The sequence below is a fragment of the Gopherus flavomarginatus genome, chromosome 8 (genome assembly GCF_025201925.1).
Source record: "Gopherus flavomarginatus isolate rGopFla2 chromosome 8, rGopFla2.mat.asm, whole genome shotgun sequence".
Lineage (NCBI taxonomy): Eukaryota > Metazoa > Chordata > Testudines > Testudinidae > Gopherus > Gopherus flavomarginatus.
Window position 1 is genome coordinate 88,898,051 of NC_066624.1, and position 21,685 is coordinate 88,919,735.

Consider the following 21,685-nt stretch of genomic DNA (forward strand, 5'->3'; position numbering starts at 1 on the left):
TGCAGGCCTTGCCTGCCCTTGGCAGCCCCTGTAGCTTGTCAACCTTGTTTGGTGGGTCTTCAATGGCTCTGCTCTCCAGCTGGGTCTCACAGTCCAAACAAACCCCTTCTGAACTCTGCTACCCCAACAAAAATTGTCCGTCTGCCCTGGGCCCTTTAAATCCAGCTCTTTGCTCAGACTTCTGAATGCACCTGGTCCCTTTCTCAGGGCTTAGACCGCTTTGTCAGTGGCCAGTGGGGGAACCCAGGCCCGCCCAGTACTCTGGGTCCCAACTCTGGGCCCTATAAAAAGAAGCCATGTACTGTTTCCTTGAATTAGTCAGGGTTAAAGTTCTCAGGTCCTCTCTTTCTCAGTTCATGCTCCTGTGGCCAGAGAGGAGCTCCCAGCCAGGACCTGACCTACTAAGACTCCTTTTATCTGAGCCCGCTGGAATAAAGCAGCAATTGGCTGCTTCCATGCAGCCTCTCGAGACAGGCCTGGAGGAGGCACCTTTGCTGCTCCTCTCCTGGGTGGGGTGTAATAGGAGCATGCGGCTTCCAGCAGAGGGCCTGCCTGTTTTGTCTTTTGTGCCCTCCTTCCTCCAGCACAGCCCTCCACCATTGCCGTGCATCTAGAGCAGAGAGAATACATGTGCACCAGCAGCAGACACAATTTTCTACATGCTGGGTCCTAGTGGTGCCCCCCGCACAGTCTGGCACCTTAGGTGGCCTCATGGTAAGGCCAGCCCTGCAGTATAGACATACCCTTGTCTATTAGTCAGATTTGAAAAGGCTGCATCTTATCTTTTTTCTTTGCAGTACTTCACTTTACATCTAAAAGTAAATTTTGTGACTACTGTTAAACTTTTATTGGCAGACTTAGTCTGGATGATAAATTATTCTGTTGTAATTTACACCAAAACTCATCCAAAACAAAACAGTTGATTGTAAGTCTGTTTTTTCTACCGTGCAGGCTATATTTGAAGTAATATCATCTGAACATTCATACTTGCTGAGCTTGGAGATTCTGATCCGGATGTTTAAAAATTCCAAAGAACTGAGTTTAACAATGACCAAAACAGAAAACCACCATCTTTTCTCTAATATTGCTGATGTCTGTGAAGCAAGCAAAAAGTAAGTGTATTGAAAATAAAAAAAGGGGTTTGTCCTTTACATGAAATTCTGAGAGTGGTTGTTTCCAGCAGAAATAAATTACTATGTGCATTATATTTCATTACTTTAGTAGGAAGCATCTTTGCTTGATTTTGTGATGATAGTAAGAAAAAACAAATCTATTTTTCATTAAAACCAAATGGTCTTCAATGACAAATACCAAAGGTTGACATTTTATACTTTAAAAAGAAAAAAAGACTAATGAATTCAAATGATAGATGATCCCGTCATATTTTAAAATAGTAAAATACATTTTGCAGCAGTTCAGAATAAGTAAAATACAATAACTAAAGCCTAAAATTGGGGTACTTCAATTACCTTTTTAATGATTGACAAGGAAATGAAGTTGTTCATTGTTTAAAAACAACAAAATATGTTTGAGAAGATGGATTCCATAATAGGTGTTGTTGAGTTATGGTATGTCACCAGGTATTAGCAACAGATTTATTGTTGCTTTACTATAACTGTGTTCCAAGAAGAAAAATGAGCTACTAAATAATACATTAAAAGTTAATGGAAATCATTTTGGGAAGATGGCAAAACAAGGGTTAATCTTCTTGAATATTTTAAGACATTTAAATAAGCATTCTTGTTTTTTAAACAGGAGATAAAACTTTTGAAGTACTTAGTAATGTGAAATAAGAAATAGCATGAGTGTAATTAAGTCAGACCAAAACAGCAGACAAATATTTCAGTGATTTCTTTTTCCATGAGTTGAAGAGGTGCTGCAGAAACAACTTCCATATTTATCTTGCTTGTATAGTACACATACAAATGTGTGTGTTTGAGTGGAGGAGGAGGGAGATTGTTTGTTCGTTCGTTCATTCTTTAGTTCTTGGTCCCAATTTTGTGCTCATTAATTCCAGTCCTGCATGGAATGAAATGAAATCAGTACCAAATTAGTCCCTTTGTTTTGAGGTTGCCAAGAAAATTGATGACAAAACAGTGTACTATGCAGTTGGAAATGAATGCATAGCTATCTCTGTTTTTCTATTAAACAATACATTTTATTTTTTGCATTGTTTACATGGTTTGGGGGCATGTGTTGTGTGTCAGAATTTGAAAACCAATATGCTACAGGTAAACTAGCTTCATTATGCAACTTGAAATTCAATATAATTACTCTTTCTTTTTGTACCTAAAGCTCTGAAATCAAGTAGGCTCTTCTGAATAAAGTGTAGAATTTCTATCAGACTCTCTTTTCACTTTTTTTATTTCTGTCCAAGCACCATATCCTCAAATCTGGTTTTCATCCAGACAAGTTTTTGGAGTTTTGACTCTTTCTGTCTAATTCTTTTTACCAAATCAATGTCCAGATATATTATAAATATTTTTATATCCAGCTACAGCTTTTTAGAAATTAACGTTAAATGCAAATACTAGATCAGTTTTAAAACTTTATTTTGTATTTACTTTTTCAATAAATATGAAGGAAACAACGTGATACTAAAGAGCAAAGTATTGTGATAGAATGAACAGTATAAGAAGAGGGAAAAACATTCTGTAAGAAGGATACTGCTTTAAATAACAATTAAATTCCCATTTAGGGCCTAACCCTATAAAATGCTGAATGCCTTCAGCTCCTGTTAAGTTCAGTGAGAGTTGAAGATACTTAGCACCTCTCAGGATTATGCCCTTAGTCTTCTATGGTAGAAGCTCAGAGTTATAACCTGGGCTGTAGTATTCCTTTACAACTAATCGCTGCCTGATATTATACTGGAATGAAGTGATTAGAGAAAAAAGACCTCTTTCTATCCCTGGAAGGTCGTAGCATTTGAAGGGAAAAGAAGATTTTTGAATACTGTTCCTACTTGCTGTCCTTTTGAGATTTGTTTCATATCGCTTCCCCACTGACTTCACTGAACTACTTGCAGTGTATAAAGTTAAGCACATAAAGTATGCAGAATCAGGGACTTAGATTCTTCATTTGTGGGATATCAAATGTCATTTTCAATTCTTGATGTCTCTTCTAACAGGAAACCTTTTTGCAGAAATAATCTGACCATATTCCTTCTGTTTTTAAAGTAGAGTTTAGTTGTTACAGACAATATCATAGGTGTGCATGGTGCGTTACAGACAATTAAAATAATTCCAAGCCTCATGGAATTTTTAATCTGAACTAGGATAGAAGGGATGACCGTAATGGAGAGTGAAGAAGGGGGACAGAGAAGTTGTGAATTACAGTAGTAAGAAGTCATGGGATAACCTTATGTGTAATTGCATCTTATTAGTGCCATTTTTTTCTTTAAAACATTAAACATTTGGGATGCTATCCAGAGTGAAGCTATCAGTGGAAACGTGGAAAAAAAACTGATGGTAAAAAAAAAAAAATGGTTTTGACAACATCCAGAAGCCTATTTCCAATATTTTTTCAGGATTCAGACAACTTTTCCACTGGGTTAAATCAGGGGTCCCAGACGCAAATGACCATGAGGGCCACATGAGGACTAGTACATTGGCCCGAGGACCACATTACTGACACACACGCACCCTCCGCTGCCCTTGGCCCCTCCCCCACTCCACCCCTTCCATGAAACCCCTTCCCTGCCCCCATTCCAACCTCTTCCCTGAAATCCCACCCCAACTCTATCCCCTCCCTGCCCCTAGAGGGTGCAGGAAGGGTGTGGGGTGTGACACGGGCTTAGGGCAGGGAGTTGGTGTGGGGTGCAGAAGGGATGAGTGTGGCAGGGGGTCAGGACAGGGGGTTGGTGTGCAGGAGGGGTGTAGCAGGGGATCAGGATGCAGGAGGGGTGCGGCAGGGGGTTCAGGGCAGTGAGTTGGGGTGCAGCAGAGGGTCGGGGCAGGGGGTTCGACTGCAGGAGGGGTTCGGGGGTCGGGCAGGTTCCCTGCCTGCCCTGCCCCCATGCCGCTCCAGGAAATGGCTGGAATGTGGGAGAGCAGGGGCACGAGGTGTGTGTGTTGCTGTTGCTTCAGTTACCGCCCCCAGCATCTCCTGTTGACCGGGAACGGGGAACTGGGGCCAATGGGAGCTGCTGGAGGCAGTGCCTGAAGCCACATCAACACACACCCCTGTAATAACCGGTACTTGCCTCCTAATGGGAGGGCTATTGCATGACAAAAGACCCTTAACATGCAAGCCACAAACTGCGAGAGAGAGCAGAAAAAAAAATTCTCTCTGGTTCCCTTTTAAAACCAACTGCTTCTCTCTGCTAAAAAGCCCTTAGCAGAGAAAAGAAAAATATAATATTTCTACTGGCTTCTGGGTTCTGTCTATCTCCCACCAGCTGCCACTCATGTAATAACCTTAGTCCCAGATTTGGACCTTAGCGTCCAAAATATGGGGGTTAGCATGAAAACCTCCAAGCTTAGTTACCAGCTTGGACCTGGTACCTGCTGCCACCACCCAAAAAATTAGAGTGTTTTGGGGCACTCTGGTCCCCCTGAAAAACCTTCCCTGGGGACCCCAAGACCCAAATCCCTTGAGTCTCACAACAAAGGGAAATAATCCTTTTTCCCTTCCCCCCTCCAGGTGCTCCTGGAGAGATACACAGACACAAGCTCTGTGAACCCAAACAGAGTGAATCTCCCTCTCTGTTCCCAATCCTGGAAACAAAAAGTACTTTCCTATTCCCCCAGAGGGAATGCAAGGTCAGGCTAGCAATCCAACACACAAATCTCCCCTTGATTTCTTCCTCCCACCAATTCCCTGGTGAGTACAGACTCAATTTCCCTGAAGTAAAGAAAAACTCCAACAGGTCTTAAAAGAAAGCTTTATATAAAAAGAAAGAAAAATAAGTACAAATGTTCTCTCTGTATTGAGATAATACAACACAGGGTCAATTGCTTAAAAGAATATTGAATAAACAGCCTTATTCCAAAAGAATACAAATCAAAGCACTCCAGCACTTATATTCATGCAAATACCAAAGAAAAGAAACCATATAACTTACTATCTGATCTCTTTGTCCTTACACTTGGAAACAGAAGACTAGAAAGTAGAACTACTTCTCCAAAGCTCAGAGAAAGCAGGCAGGCAGAAAACAAAAGACCTTAGACACTCAATTTCCTCCACCCAAAGTTGAAAAAATCCGGTTTCCTGATTGGTCCTCTGGTCAGGTGCTTCAGGTGAAAGAGACATTAACCCTTAGCTATCTGTTTATGACAACCCCTGCGCCCCTCCTCCTGCAGGTTGCGTCCGCTTCCTGGAGAGGGCAGGCAGGCAGGGAGGGAGCCTGCCCTGCCCCTGGTGTGCATTGGGCTGGAACTGCTCTAGGTAAACGCTGGAGGAGGGCAGGGGGGACTGCGAGGATCTTGCAGGCCGCGTGTTTGAGAACCCTGGGTTAAATGGACTTTGTTATTCAAACCAGCAAATCTGGTTGCTACTTGCTTTAATTGAAAGAGAAACTGAAACAGATCCTGCCTCCTTTGGGCTACTATAGCAATCTTTACCTGGAATAATGGCCCCTTGGGGGCTGGTGAACACCAGTGCAATGGGCCTCTGGCTGGACCAAGATTGGGTAGAGATGGGCAAGTGGCATAATGTCAGCTCTGGCACCTCTCTCAATATGTGCAAAGTGCAGCTCTTGAAGATTGAGCCCTTTGCTTTCAAGCCAGAGGAACCATGTTTCGTGACTGTCACCCTAACTTCCATAGGTTGGATTTTGCCAGTCTGAAATTCTGACTTTTAAAAAAATCTATATTAGAGAGTGACTCCTTTAGTGAAGCAGTCCCATGATTTGATTCGTATTTTCTATATATTCTCGATGTGCAGCTTCTTGAGATTGTTGATCTTGTATCGTCAGGATCCTACCATAAATATTTGCAGGACTTAGGCTGTATCTTGAACAGGCTCTTATTCTGAGAGATACCTTTGTTCTTGTTAGCTTTTTCTAATGCTTTCCTCACCATAGTACTTGCAAAATAAACAGCAGAGAATTGTTTGCTTTTGTGGCTGTAGTGACTAAATGAGAAAATGCTTGAAAGGAACTGGTCAGAAGTGCATCTTGACAATTATTTAGATTTAATAGAACACATTCTTAACTAAATGCCAGTTGTTGTCAATCAATTTGGGAAACTGACATACAGTAGCTGGAGGGGAGGAGCATATAAATACGTCTAAATATGTTAGAACACTGCATCTCTAGGGTACCGTGGTCTGCACTATCCAGTACAATTACAGGTGCCTTGTCTACATCCATTACAACTTCCAGTTCTGGACAGTTGAAGAATTGTCTACTATTTCCAAGGAAATATGCAAAAACATATTGCTTATCAGTTCACTTCAAATTCAGGAGAACATGAAACACTGTTTTAACACACTGTAATTAGGAAGGTGGTGATAGATGCCCAGAAAAGGGGGAGAAATTGAAAATATAAGTTAATGTACTCTTAAATTTACCTGTTGGATTTAAAACACATTTGTTTTTATTATTAAACTGTTTATAACCAAAAATTGGAAAATAAAACAGCCGAATCTAGTCTTTGAGGATTTTTTAACTAATCTTAATGAGTCTATTGAACTGTCCTAATTTCAGCAACAGTTTAATATTTGTCCTCAGATACTGGCTCTTGCAAATGCATTCTTTAGTCAGTGAGTCACTGTTTACCTTTTATTGAATGCTCATTGTACAACATTCCATTTCACGTGGTTATCTTTTTGGAAAAGTACATAGTCACCCTACTGTTCTTGAACAGTGTCTGTGTATGCCATAGCACCTGTCTACAGAAAGCTGCATTGTCTTTGGAAAGGATCTTTCTTGGATAGACAGTCACCAGAGAGAGAGAGAGAGAAGCGCTAGATAAGCGGAGCTCATATGAAAAGGATGTGTTTGCAGATCTTTAAATGGTTGCTGACGTTGTAAAGTCTAATTTTATTTCTTTTTTGGCCAGCTGTTCTAACTTTTATTTGTATTTATATTAAGACTTTTTTTTTCCAGTCATTTTCTTGTACTCTAAAAAGTCAGCATGTAATTTTTTTCATGGAGTGTGTATGTGTGATGAAGTGGGAATGTTCTTGATGTGTTCTTTGAATGCTGAGTGGGGAGTATTGACCTGGGAAGATTGCAGGGGAGTTTTGCTGGAACTGTCTGCTTTGGGGAAGGGAGGATACCTGAGCATGTAACATGAGAACCCAGGAGGGGGTTTGGAGGCCAGGTAACACCTCTGCCCGGGGAAACGACAAAGGATACAAATGCTTGGGGAGGAACCAGGGGGAGGCAGAGTGAGATAACTGGAGGGAGTTTCAGTTTGGAGCTGGCTGGGAAATGGAGAGGGGCGCCCCGACGGGGCTTGGGCTTCCCAACCAGGCTGTAGCCTCCCTGGGGCCCCTAGATGGACCTAACTAAAGGGGATCCTGTTGTCTGTACCGGCAAGACCTGTTTTGGACTGTGTTCCTGTCATCTAAATAAACCTCTGTTTTACTGGCTGGCTGAGAGTCATGGTGAATTGCAGGAAGCTGGGGGTGCAGGGCCTTGTCTCCCCCACACTCCATGACAACTGGTGTTAGTGATGGGATCTACTGCACCCCATGAACGGCGCTTCCTGCAGTAAGTGACTGGGGAGCAGTGAAATGAAGGAGGATTGACAGGGACCAGTTGTGCTGACAAGTCCGAGAGAGATGGTTCAGGGGTCGATTAACCCTAGGGAGTGTATGACCAGAGAGAAGGACTTTTGCAGTAACAGAGTCCCCCAGGGGATTGCAGCGAGCGGACCCAGGAGTGGAAGAGTCTGCTGCTTGTCCCTGGCAGAGAGGTGGTGACCTCGAGAAGGGCTGGAACACTAGGGGTCGCCCTGTAAACTGGGGGGAACGGTGAGCATCCAGAAGATGTATGCTAAGTGGCTTAAGAGCGACCTGGTGGAGCTGTGCAAGCAGAGGGGGCTGCGCAGTGGTAAGTTCGCCAAAGAACAGCTGGAGGAGGGAGATTGCTCAAATGAACTGATCCCTGTCTCTGAAGGAAGTAGCCTGGCAGATACAGCACAGGCACCAGTGTCTTTCCCAGGTGGGAGTGGTTAGCTGGCTGCTGAGGGCTTCCTGAGACCCCTCCTTCCTATGCTTAGGGGAAAGGTGGGGATGAGCCCAGCGAATACCGAGGGCACCGTCACACCCCCGGCCAGCAGGGGATCCTCCCGGCGAAGCTCAGCATCCATGAAGCGGAAGTGGGTGGAATGGGGGAGAGAGCTAAAACGGAGAGAGTTGGAAGATTGCAAAAAGCAGAAGCAGCATGAAGAGAGACAGAGGCAGCATGAACTGGAGCTGGTCAGGCTGAGGAGCAGCGAGCCCCCAGCTGCGGTGAGTGAGGGGGGACCCAGGACTGCAGGCTCCTAGCCCCATTGACCTCACCTCATGCTTCCCATTTATTTCAAGTATCCCAGTGAATTTTATGTCCCTTGTGTGGTAGTATAGTTTCATATCCCCTACGTTGTGCTGTAGTATGATTTTATTTCTCAAAGTTTGAAACTGGAAATGGCTAATGTATACATCAAGCACAATCTGGATTTTGGCTTAAATATAAGATGTGAGTGGACAAAATGATTTGAGAAAGTATGCTGCTGCCATAAGCTTAATATCTATTTGATTGGAATGTGTCTGTACACTTCAGTGTTTGGATTAATTTCCCCATAAAGCACAACACAGATATAGCATCTCTTTTCTAGCGATGTCTTAGTTTTACTCAACTTGTTGTAAATGGCACAAGTACATTTAAAAGTTTCACGTCCCAAGCTGGGTAGGGTTAGATTCTGATATCCTTACTTCACAAGTAGTCCCAATGGAGCCAACAGGAGTAAGGAGCATCCTGACTAAGGATGTGAAAATCTGGCCCACAAAGATCGAATGTTTTGGGCTGAATTAGAACCTAGAACCTGTCTAGTAAGTCTTTTAGTCTAATGGCTTAGAGTGCGCTCACATTTGTGACTGTTTTATACTCCACTTGTTAACTAATACTGATTCTAGTGAGTTACTAGTTTTATTAGTAAGGGCATTGCAAATGAAAAAATGGCCCACCATTTATGGCTGATAATGGACTCTTTCATCTATAGGTAACTGATCTGCAAGGCCTCAGATTGGCAATTCTGAAAACCAATATTGTCTGATGGTTGTCCGGTAGAATAATATGTTGGCTATCTCTGTCTAGTTCTTAATGGACGAGTGTTCATGTTGCAAAAACACACTTGCAGTAAGTAGTAATTGCCCCTGTTTTTGTTCAACACTTTAGTTAGCCTAGAAACTCCTTCCCTATGGATCATTCCTGTAGGGCACAGCATACTGGCATTTCAGTGATCAAGTGTACACTGGGATCCAGTGTTAATCATCAGCTTTTCCTATAACTAAATTCACTTAAACCATTTTAAATGATTATTTTAAAGTAGTAGAAGGAAAACTAGTGTTTTTAGAGGAATCTTTCTAATTCCTTTAAAAAATTGTCTTCAAAGTAACTAGTGGAGGGAAGGGAGGGGAAACAATGGAAAATAGCAAACTGGCCTGACATTATAATTTTACTTCTACTTGTCTGGAAAATCTGGTTAGTGGCTCAAGAACTTTCTTTGTAGTTTGGAGTGAAAAACGAATTAATTATTCCTTTCTTAGAACTTAAAGCATATTTTATTTCCCAAGTTATGGGATTCTGTAAAACCATAGTGAGCAAGGTGCTTTGAAATACTGGCTTTCTGCAGCTTCATCTGTGCAAACAAGCCCACGGAAAAAGTTTTTGCAACTAAAACCTTTCTCTTAGTACATCAAAACTGTTTGACGTCCTTTTAAAAAGCTTCAAAGGTGATGTAAAAACATTCCAGGTATGAAAATGTAGTAATTTCATACAGATGTCCTATTTTACAGGGTGTATTCTAACCAAACTTCCTCTTAAAAAAAACAAACCCAAAAAACAACCCCCCCCCCAAAAACACAGTCTCAAATTGCGTATTATGATAATATCTGCAATGTATTGGCTTCTGAGACAGGAAGGTAGCTACTGAAAAACAAATGCACTGGCAAAAATACTACTTTAAATGAAGATCACATGGAGTTTATATCTGGTATCTTGACTTTGAGCATGTTCAGTGGAAAAGCTCCCCAGAAATGTTGAGATAAGCTTCTAATAAATGACAGGACCATTCCTAATTGAACAGAGCTGTCTTTGTAACAGGTAGAAAACAGACAGCAAAGTCCGTCTCTGCATTTGGAAGCTTATTGACATTTCTCTCCTCAAAAAAGAAGGGTTGATTTGAATAATTTGTGTAGGGTACAATATGTATAGTCATATGTTTACCTATAAAGTATTTTGCAAGATTACTTCAAAAAGCTAAAGTCTCAAAAGTATGTCTGTTCACAAAGCATATACAGTATGTATAAAATCACATGAATTTTATCAGCAGCAAAGAATCTTGTGGCACCTTATAGACTAACAGACGTTTTGGAGCATGAGCTTTCATGGGTGAATACATCACTGACGAAGTGGGTATTCACCCACGAAAGCTCATGCTGCAAAACATCTGTTAGTCTATAAGGTGCCACAGGATTCTTAGTCTGGATCTGTAAAAGCAGCAAACATGGCTACCCCTCTGATACATGAATTTTATCAAAATTCATTGAGAGGTGGACTATCTTGGGAGAGAAGCTAATGGATATGTAATAGGCTGATTTATATTTGTTTGTGTAACCTTCGAATAAATCAGTTTTGCTAATAAAATAAAGAGCTTGAATCTCGATGCATTGAGTAAAAAGGGTCGGTTTCCCAAGAATCTGTCTTGGAAAGGAAAAGTCAAAAGGAAATTATTTAAGCATCTTTGAAAACAGTTTATCCGACATCCCTAAACAACAACTTTACAAGACTTATTGGGAATTTTACTGTGGTGTTCCCTTTTCTCCTATTAGTGCAACAAATGTTGAGAAACCTTTTGATATTCTATATGTTACCGTTAATAGGGAAGTAAGACAAAGTAATAGAAAACACATTGATTCACAAAGTTATTTAGACTATGCAATGCCTAATGATTTCATAGGTGTGTGGCTTGTGAGGAACCTACCACATACTGGGAGCTTATGTTTCCTGAAGCATCTGGCACTGGCTTCTGTTGAAAGACTAACCATTGGTCTGACTCAGAATACTGCCATAGTACTTCTTTGTAAATCAGACTAATATATCTCTACTTGCCCATATCTTGATATTGTGCACTTTTTGCTTTTGCCATATAATACTCTTCCTGCTGGTGAATATTCGTTCCTGTTATGTTCTCTCAGTCTCATACTGTTGAGATGGTACAAACTGACACACTGGATTTAATCCTTTTTTATCTTTAGAAGTGGTGCTTCAATTTTGAATTGTTTGGAGTTTAGTTTTCTTTGTGACACTAAAACACCCACTGGTTCTGTGTAATAATATATTAATGTATAGTAGAACATATTAAAAATTATTAGGCATTGGATGACTCAGGTGAATGGTGGTAATAGAATTTTTCACAAATTCTAGATCACCAGTTTGAGTGCAATCTAAGACAACAATGACTAACAGTAATTACCATCTGCTAACTCTACAGTGACCTGAAATGAGTTGGTTGTCTCAGTCCAATTTATAATGGAGGGTTGTCTGTATCCCAGTTATCTTTTTTTAGCCATTTCTGCAGAAACAGGCCATCTGTTGAACTGAATGCACATGGAGAATGAGCTACTCTCTAACCTCTCAAGGTGTTCCTTCTGAATCAAGTTGGAAGCATGCTAATAGGTAAAACCAAGGTATTGGCATTACAAATTTATGTTTGAAGATTTTGAACTTGGATTTTTCATATTGGAAGTGGGTTAATCTGTCAGGGAAAATCTAATTCCTCAGCACTAGGTCTGAGTGAATGGACTTTGAGGAAGAGGGTAGACAAACAGAGATGGGAGGGACAAAACCCTCCCATGTAATCTTGAAGCAAGGTGTGAGAAGCTCCTACTCAACTGATTCATGGCTGTTACTATTACAACTCATGAGTTGTTTTACTACTTGTAGTCTATTGCACCAGCAGTGCTGGTGGCCAGTGGACCCATGCACTGTGCTGACTTGTTGTCTGTACCCTATTACTCCCAAGCAGGAGATTTGGGCCAAACACAGAGTAAAACTGCAGAGATCTGCAGCAGAGTTTGGCTCAGCATTGCAGTTGACAGCTACATCTCCCCTTTGCAGTCCTTGCTTTTCCCAGCATCCTCTTGTATCCTGCATTTTGCACCTTCTGTGGCTGTCACAAGTTTCCAAGGAGCCCAGAGACTTTACTCGAGAGCTGTGGTTTTCAGCTTTTTTTAGGCTGCGTACTCCTTTCCAAATAATGTAGTCTACTGCGTACCCCAATCTGAGATAGGGTCATAATATAGCTATGATTAAATTGTCACGTCTACTAAATTAAATGCATTGTGTACCCCCGATGAGAGTTTGCATACCCCAGTTTGAAAACTGCTGCTCTAGAGCAGCAAGTTCCAGAGTATCAGTGTCCATTTCCTAGCTATGGTCCATGGATTTCTGCAGATGCCAGCACATGAATTTTAGCATTTGCAGTATTAATAACTATGTCAACCATTCAGCACAAAATACACTTTCAGTTCCTAAGAATGATTTTCTAAGTGGCATTTAGGGCAATGATAGACAGTTAATGTAAACTAAAGGCAACTGGTGCTCTTTAGAGACATTTAGGGGAGACAGGAGTGGCTAGAGAAAATATTTGTTACTGTCTTGATAGGTGTTTCCCATAAAAGCCCTTTATTTGGTCTTTCCTGCAATACCGTTTCTATATTCTGCTTTTTCAATAGTTAGTCCATACATCTTGTCTCTCTCAAACTAAATCAGTAGCAAATTTAATAGAGTGTAAAAGAAATAACATGTATGTTCCATAGAAAACTGTTTTCACTAGACCCTTTAAGTACCCCAAAGTCAAGAAATAACAAAGTTAATGCAAATGTAATCTTAACTGCTCCAGCATAATGCATTTGAGTTTGAAGTGTGTGATCACTGAGGCCTAACAGTATGGCTGATGTGCTTGCCAAGGTAAGGATTGTTCAATGCCTCCCCCCTCCCCCTTTTTTTAAACTGCAGAAATAATCTTTGCAGCTTTTCTTAGATTAATCTGTCTCTGTGTATTTTACCTCTGGCTCTTTCCCTGTTCAGATAAATTGGCCTCAATTATGTGATAAACCTAAAACAGAGCGTTAGTGAAATTTATCTGATTACCTAGCAACCCATCTATAGAAGCTTCTTCACTCCAGTTTTGATTGTCAGTATTCTTTGTGTGCTGTTATTCTTCTGTTAAGAGTATTCTAACAAATGAATTCCCTCCATTTGTGCTCCTTTCTGAAAGATTTATGACTCTGGAGAATTCTATTCTGTCAATGTGTCTTCCCTATAGAAATACAACACAGATGGCACGTAACTCATTGCGCCACATATTTATGAGAACAGTTTCACTATAGGAGCTCCCTTTGGAGTCTTCCCTTTTATAATTGTGGATTTATTCTACACTTTTCTGTCAGATCTGTTGCCTGAGACTTCTATATGTCCCAGTTTCCTTTTGCCTCTAGGATCAAGTATGTTTAGAAGGGATCACGCTCAGTTCAGGTCGTCTTCTGTTTTTCCCAAGTGAATTAATAGTTCTTATCTTGCCTGATTCTTTATTACCTAACTTTTTATCTTTGATAATGTCAGTAAATTACCAATCTGCCTTTTTTTTTCTTTTTTGCAACAGCTCCCTCAATGAGAAAACACCTTTGTATGTCAGCCTTCTAAAAAGATTGGTCGTATTAGTCTTATATTTCTTTGTACTTATATATCAACAAATAAGTTTAGCGCCAGCAGTAATCACAGAAATCTGAGTTATCCAAGCCATAAAACTGAAAATATTCCAGCCAAAAGTTATGTCTCCTAGTAGTGTTAGGAATTATTTCTGATAACTTTTCACTTGGAACACCATGGCACTTGGTGAGCAAGTATAGTTCAGTCCCCCACCCATAAGACGAAGTTGGAAAATTACTTAAAAGGTACACTGCTAGAAATGGGTGGGGCAATATGCATTGTGCTTCCTTATGTGCTGATACAGAGAGAGATTTTCAAAGGCACCAAATGCAGTTAGGTTTCTAATTTCCATTGACTTTCAATGAGAATTAGTTGCCTAACTGCATTTAGTATCTTTGAAAATCTCCCCACTAGTCAGTAGTTCACTCTTTTTCTGAGCAATAATAATTTAAAGATTCATTCCCAACCTTCTTAAAATAAGGAATTAAAAACAAATATTCAACATTACTGAATGCATTGTTGGACTTGCCACCCAAAAACCAGAATAAAACACTGTTTTGGTGTACCTCCACATTAGTTTTGACTATTTCAGATTTGCTTGACCTTGAAACTTTTACATCCAGCTGTCTAATGTGAATTGAATAGTTTAACAGTAACTGAGATATTCATGGATGCTAAAATGTTAAAATGGAATAATTTATGGTAACAGATGCAGTTTTAAAACTATCTCGGCAGCAAATTTTGTTACAAATCCTGCTACATTTAAAAACAAGATTTTTTTTTTTCTGGTTTTGCAATGCCATCTTCAATAAAGTAAATGTTGGTGGTCAGCGAAGGGACACCAGAATTGGCCAAAGAGAAGGAGTATTGATTTTATCAGTGTCTGTTTCTCCCTCAATAAGTTGCAAGGGGCAGCTTGCTGTATTGGAAGTAAAACAGAGAGATACCAAGCTGTATGAGAAACCCATAATTCTCCCTTAATGCACAGTGGATGTAAGGAAAGAAAGTAAGGACCTTTTGCTAAGAGTATGCACAGTATACTTGTATGACAAAAAGATTAAATGAATACAGTTGTCTGTAGCATAGTATCCCTTCAGTTCTGAATGATTATTAAGGATATTTTAATTTGCTTGTTTGAACTGTAGCAATAATAGGGATTAAATATACCAGCTGCCACTTAAATTGAACTGAAAATGGTGATTCTTCTTCGAGTGATTGCTCATATCCATTCCAGTTAGGTGTGCGGGTGCCGCGCGTGCACGTTCGTCGGAAACTTTTTACCCTAGCAACTCCAGTGGGCCGGCAGGTCCCCCCCTAGAGTGGCGCCGCCATGGCGCTTGATATATACCCCTGCCGGCCCACCCGCTCCTCAGTTCCTTCTTACCGCCGTGTCGGTCGTTGGAACTGTGGAGCACGGCATTGCTGTCCTCCACGTCCCTAGCTCTCCTTCGTTTTACAGTTCATAGTTGTAATTAGTAGTAAATAGTTGTTAAGTATAGTTAGTTAATGAGTGTATTGTAAATAGTTGTAAATATTTGTTAGCGGGTTGGGGCCGTAGCCCTTCCCGGCACCGGGCCCATGCCTGGTTCGCCAGGCTTCAAACAATGCGCGTCCTGTAAGAAGCCGATGCCGACCAGCGATCCCCACGACGCGTGCCTAAAGTGCCTGGGGGAATCGCACATCTCGGACAAGTGCCGCATTTGCAAGGCTTTTAAGCCTAGGACAAAAAAGGAGAGAGACCAGAGGTTGAGGACTCTCCTTATGGAAGCGGCACTCAACCCGGCAGCTTCGCAGACCGTCGCCTCTACACCGGCACCAGACCGACACCCCGGCACCGTCCTTCCCCGGCACCGGGACCCGAAGCAAGGCCCTCGAAGTCTGTGACTCCATCCAGGCAGACTCGAGTGGAACGCCTGGCACCTACCTCGGCCGCGGCACCACCAGCAGGGATCCCGTCGACTCCGGGCCCGGAGGGTCCGTCGAGTCCGGTCCCTTCTAGCACCCCCATAAGATCTGGGGTTGAGCTATTGGTCCCATCGACGCCGGAGGCTTTTGCTTCGGCACGGGACCTGATCGCTCTTACAGAGCCAACTCAGCCTCCACCCCCGGTACCCCCGGTGCGGGTTGTGTCCAGAGACAAGCCGACGATGAGAGCACCGTCTTGGGACTCACGTTCGCTGTCGAGGCCCCGTCACCGTGGACGCTCCTGATCCCGATGCCGCTCGCAGTCCCGGCACCGCTCCCCTCGGCGGTACCGGTCGCACTCGCGGTGCCGGTCATCCTCCAAACAGTCCCGGTCTGATTCAAGTCATCAATACCGGCACCGGGACTCTAGGAGCCGTTCCCGCCAGCGATCAACTCCCCGGTCGACCTCCCGGCACCGAGCTGGTGGCAGGTCCCGGTCCCGGTCCCGATCCTGGCACCGAGTCGGCGGCAGGTACTGGTCCCGCTCCCGGCACCGAGTCCAAGGCAGGCCCCGGTCCCGATCCTGGCACCGGTATGATTCCCGGTACCGGTCCCCGGCACCGAGAACATCTTCGGCGTCAGGACGAAGGGATTCCTATCAGCCGCGTTCGGCCCCTCCATGGCCTTCCAGACAGCCGTCTGTGTCGTCACAGGCGGACAGTGTTTATGCACTGGACACAGACAGGCACGCGGCCCTTTTTCAAGACCCTCCTCAACAGGACCAAGGACCGCAGCAGTGGGGGTTCTGGACACCCGGGGCGTACCACCAAGCCCAGGGCCCCCAACAGCTTCCTCCTAGGCCTGGGATGACTGAGCACAGGGCGCCGGAGGCATTGCTGTCTCGCCCCCCTCCCTCTCCGGACGGGGAGGACAGGTCCAAATAGCAGGACCCTGAGCTCCCTCCGGAGTCAGAGGCGCGGGCTCAGACAGACCCCCCTATGGACACTCTCTTTCCAGGGGTCTCCTCATCGTCTTCTCCCGATGAGGCAGTGGCAGGCACTTCTTCCACCAGCCCTCCCCCACTCGACCTCAGGGCGCACCAGGACCTCCTCAGGCGTGTAGCGCAGAACTTAAACCTGCAAGCTGAGGAGGTCTCCGAGATCGAAGATCCCGTGGTGAGCATCCTGTCCTCAGATGCTCCCACCAGGGTCGCCCTGCCCTTTATTCGGACTATCCAGGCCAACGCCAATACGATCTGGCAATCGCCGGCCTCCATCCCCCCTGCTGCACGAGGCGTGGAGCGGAAGTACATGGCCCCCTCCAGGGGCTATGAGTACCTCCATGTTCACCCGACACCGTGCTCCCTCGTAGTGCGGTCGGTGAACGAGAGGGAGCGTCATGGACAAGAGGCCCCAGCTCCCAAGTCCAAGGAGGCCAGGCGTATGAACCTCCTTGGCCACAAGGTCTGTTCAGCGGGGGCCCTTCAGCTCAGGGTTTCCAACCAGCAAGCCCTCCTTAGCCGCTATGCCTTTAACTTTTGGGTGACAGCGGATAAGTTTAAGGAGCTGTTGCCATAGGAGGCGCGTCAAGAATTTGCGGCAATTCTGGACGAGGGCAAGAAGGTCGCAAGAACCTCGTTGCAGGCCTCCTTGGACGCAGCAGACTCGGCCGCTCGTACCCTCGCCTCAGGGGTTACAATGCGCCGCATCTCCTGGCTTCAAGTTTCTGGCCTTCCACCGGAGCTCCAATATACCATTCAGGACCTCCCGTTCGAAGGCCAGGGCCTGTTCTCGGAGAAGACAGACCCCAGACTAAAAAGTTTGAAGGACAATCGGGTCATCATGCGCTCCCTTGGGATGCACACGCCCGGCACACAACGCAGACCCTTCCGGCCGCAACAACAGCAGCAGCGCCGGCCGTACCCCCAGTTCCGCCAGCGACAGGACCTCAATAGGCGCCGCGGCAGAAATGGCAGGCGCAGGCAGTCGGGGAACCAAGGGGGGCAGTACCAGAGCTCCTCCAAAGCCCCACCTGGGCCCAAACCTTCGTTTTGAAGGTGCGCCCGAGGGCGCTGTACCAGTTTCCCCCATGGATCCTTCCTCCCCGTTTTCCAACCGCCTTTCGTTTTTCCTCCAGGCATGGACCCAAATAACATCCGACCGCTGGGTCTTACGCACTGTGCAGACGAGATACCGTCTGCAGTTTACGTCTTTCCCTCCCTCCCGCCCCCCACCCTCGTCCCTCTTCAGGGACCCCTCTCACGAGCAATTCCTCCGCCAGGAGGTGCAGACGCTCCTCGACAAAGGAGCCATAGAGGCGGTTCCGGAGAACGAGAAGGGCAAGGGGTTTTATTCCCGCTATTTCCTCATCCCCAAGGCCAAGGGAGGCCTCAGACCTATCCTCGACCTGCGGGAACTCAACAAACATCTGGTGAAGTTGAAGTTCCGCATGGTATCCCTGGGGACCATTATCCCATCTCTGGATCCTGGAGACTGGTACGCCGCCCTCGACATGCAGGACGCTTACTTTCATATCGCCATATTGCCACAACACAGATGTTTCCTTCGTTTCGTGGTCGACCGCCATCATTACCAATTTGCGGTCCTCCCGTTTGGCCTCTCTACGGCCCCAAGGGTATTCACCAAATGCATGGCTGTCGTTGTCGCACATCTTCGGCGCAGTTGCATTCACGTGTTCCCTTACCTCGACGATTGGCTGATTCGGGGCACATCAGAGCTGCAGGTCTGCAGCCACGTCCGCAGGATCACCGGCCTCTTTACTACCTTGGGCCTCATTATCAACGTGGACAAGTCCACTCTGCTCCCCACGCAGAGGATAGAGTTCATCGGGGCCGTTCTGGACTCCACCTTGGCCAGGGCCCTTCTGCCGTTGCCCAGGTTCCAGTCGCTGTCGGCCATCATTCAGCACTTGCAGGCGGCCCCCCTGACCTCTATAAGGACATACCTAACCCTTTTAGGCCACATGGCGGCCTGCACGTTTGTGACAGGTTATGCGCGGCTCCGCATGAGGCCCCTCCAATCTTGGCTCATCGCACAGTACCGGCCGGCCAGACATTCGCTGGACACGGTTGTCACCATCCCCCAGGGAGTATTGGATTCCCTCCGCTGGTGGCTAGACCAATCCGTCGTGTGTGCGGGGCTCCTGTTTCATCCGCCCCAACCCTCGGTGTCCCTAACAACGGATGCCTCAGATCTCGGCTGGGGGGCCCACCTGGGAACCCTGAGGACACAGGGCCTGTGGTCCCCTCAGGAGGTGGATCTACACATCAACATGCGGGAGTTGAGAGCGGTCCGTCTTGCTTGTCAAACGTTCTCCCATCAGCTTCGAGGTCGTTGTGTCGCGGTGTTCACCGACAACACGACGACCATGTACTATATCAACAAGCAGGGCAGCACCAGATCCTCTCCCCTATGTCAGGAGGCGATCGGCTCTGGGGCTTTTGTATAGCCCACTCCATTCACCTCACGGCTTCCTTCCTCCGTGGAGTACGGAACACGCTGGCGGGCCACCTGAGCAGATCCTTCCTCTCGCACGAGTGGTCCCTTCGCCCGGGCGTCGCCCTCTCACTCTTCCAGAGGTGGGGTTGTCCCCGCGTGGACATCTTCGCGTCCAGGGGGAACAGGAAATGCCAGGCGTTCTGCTCCTTTCAGGGCCGGGAACCCGGGTCGATAGCGAACGCCTTCCTTATCCCATGGACGACCCACTTGTTCTACGCGTTCCCTCCGTTCCCACTGGTCCACAAGGTCCTTCTGAAGGTGCGCAGGGACAGGGCCCACGTGATTATGATAGCTCCAGCGTGGCCCAGGCAACATTGGTACCTCATGTTGCTGGAGCTGGCCATAGCCAACCCAGTCCCCCTGCCCCTTCACCCGGACCTGATCACCCAGGACCATGGCAGACTCTGTCACCCGGGCATCCAGTCGCTGCACCTGGCAGCGTGGCTCCTGCGTGGCTGACCAAATCTGAATTACGCTGCTCTACCCCGGTACGTGAGGTACTCCTGGGCAGCAGGAAGCCTTCCACCAGAGCGACGTACTCGGCCAAGTGGAAGCGTTTCTCCTGTTGGTGCACGGAGAGGGGTTTCCTCCCTATGGAAGTTTCTGTCGCCAATATTTTGGATTACATTTGGTCCCTCAAGCAACAGGGCCTGGCGATATCGTCCCTTCGGGTTCACCTGGCGGCTATCTCCACCTTTCATCCGGGTGGGGATAGCCGCTTGGTTTTCTCTCACCCGACGGTGACTAGATTCCTGAAGGGACTAGAACGTCTTTACCCCAACGTCCGAGCCCCTGCCCCTACCTGGGATCTCAACCTGGTTCTGGCTCGGCTCATGGGGCCTCCCTTTGAGCCGTTAGCGACTTGTTCCCTGCTCTATCTTTCCTGGAAGACTGCCTTTCTAGTGGCCATCACCTCAGCTAGACGGGTGTCGGAACTCCGGGCCCTCACGGTAGATCCCCCGTATACGGTCTTCCATAAAGATAAGGTACAGCTGAGACCGCACCCTGCCTTTCTCCCCAAGGTGGTCTCAGCCTTTCACGTCAACCAGGAGATCTTCCTCCCCGTCTTTTTCCCGAAGCCTCATTCGTCACGCAGGGAGCAACAACTCCACTCGCTTGATGTCCGTCGGGCTCTCACGTTTTATGTGGACAGAACCAAACCGTTCTGCAAATCCCCCCAGCTTTTCGTGGCAGTAGCGGACCGCATTAAGGGGCTTCCCATTTCCTTGCAGAGGTTATCCTCGTGGGTGACGTCCTGTATCCGGACCTACTATGACTTGGCTCACATCCCTACGGGCCTTGTGACTGCGCATTCTACTAGGGCACAGGCGTCGTCGCTGGCTTTCTTCGCCCGCGTGCCCATCCAAGAGATCTGTCGGGCAGCGACCTGGTCATCGGTCCACACCTTTGCTTCCCATTACGCCCTGGTCCAGCAGTCCAGAGATGATGCAGCCTTCGGCTCTGCAGTGCTCCATGCTGCGACTTCTCACTCCGACCCCACCACCTAGGTAAGGCTTGGGATTCACCTAACTGGAATGGATATGAGCAATCACTCGAAGAAGAAAAGACAGTTACTCACCTTTGTAACTGTTGTTCTTCGAGATGTGTTGCTCATATCCATTCCACACCCGCCCTCCTTCCCCACTGTCAGAGTAGCCGGCAAGAAGGAACTGAGGAGCGGGTGGGCCGGCAGGGGTATATATCAAGCGCCATGGCGGCGCCACTCTAGGGGGCGACCTGCCGGCCCACTGGAGTTGCTAGGGTAAAAAGTTTCCGACGAACGTGCACGCGCGGCGCGCACACACCTAACTGGAATGGATATGAGCAACACATCTCGAAGAACAACAGTTACAAAGGTGAGTAACCGTCTTTTCTTTGCACCACATGTAACATTGCTTTCTCTAGCGCCCGCGTTCTCTGTGTGTACTGAATTTTTCAGCAGCAGAGTGGTAGCTTACCACATTACACTTTATTCTGTGCAAACTGATGAGACTTCTGTCTACCATAGCATTTTCAAATTGCCCACAGGGTCTAAGTTTTTCCTATATAAAACAGAATGCCAGTAGCCAAATTCCCAGTGGGCTTCATGGAGTCTCTGATTTGTCATCTTTTCTGGCATATAGAAAGCTCTGAGTAAGGTAAGCTTTTTTGGGGTGGGGAGTGGTTGGATAGGATAGAGAGGTGTTCGAATATATGACTATTGTTCTAGTTATGGTTGGAAAAGCTTTATCAAGTAGTAAGTTTTTGCAGCATTTCCTAAAGAAGGTCAGACTACTGATTTCATCCTATCTTTGGAAGCTTGTTACACATACATATCCTTTCAACTGAGAGTGCTTTTTTTGCTGGCTCTTACGTGCTTCATTCTGGTAGCATAGGGTTGCCAACTGTCTAATCACACAAA

General features: G+C 45.8%; 2 protein-coding genes across 3 annotated transcripts in view; both read left to right on the forward strand.

Moving 5' to 3' along the window:
- The window catches only part of P2RY1 (purinergic receptor P2Y1), a 1,183,293-nt gene that overhangs the window by 708,349 nt on the left and 453,259 nt on the right, over nt 1–21,685 (forward strand). The gene's annotated exons all lie outside the window — the stretch shown is intronic.
- ARHGEF26 (Rho guanine nucleotide exchange factor 26) overlaps nt 1–21,685 on the forward strand; it is a 109,056-nt gene that overhangs the window by 18,441 nt on the left and 68,930 nt on the right. For both annotated transcript variants that reach the window (XM_050965857.1, XM_050965858.1), the window contains exon 6: nt 952–1,112. In XM_050965857.1, coding sequence (XP_050821814.1) covers nt 952–1,112 — 161 coding nt within the window. The remainder of the gene's footprint in view (nt 1–951; nt 1,113–21,685) is intronic.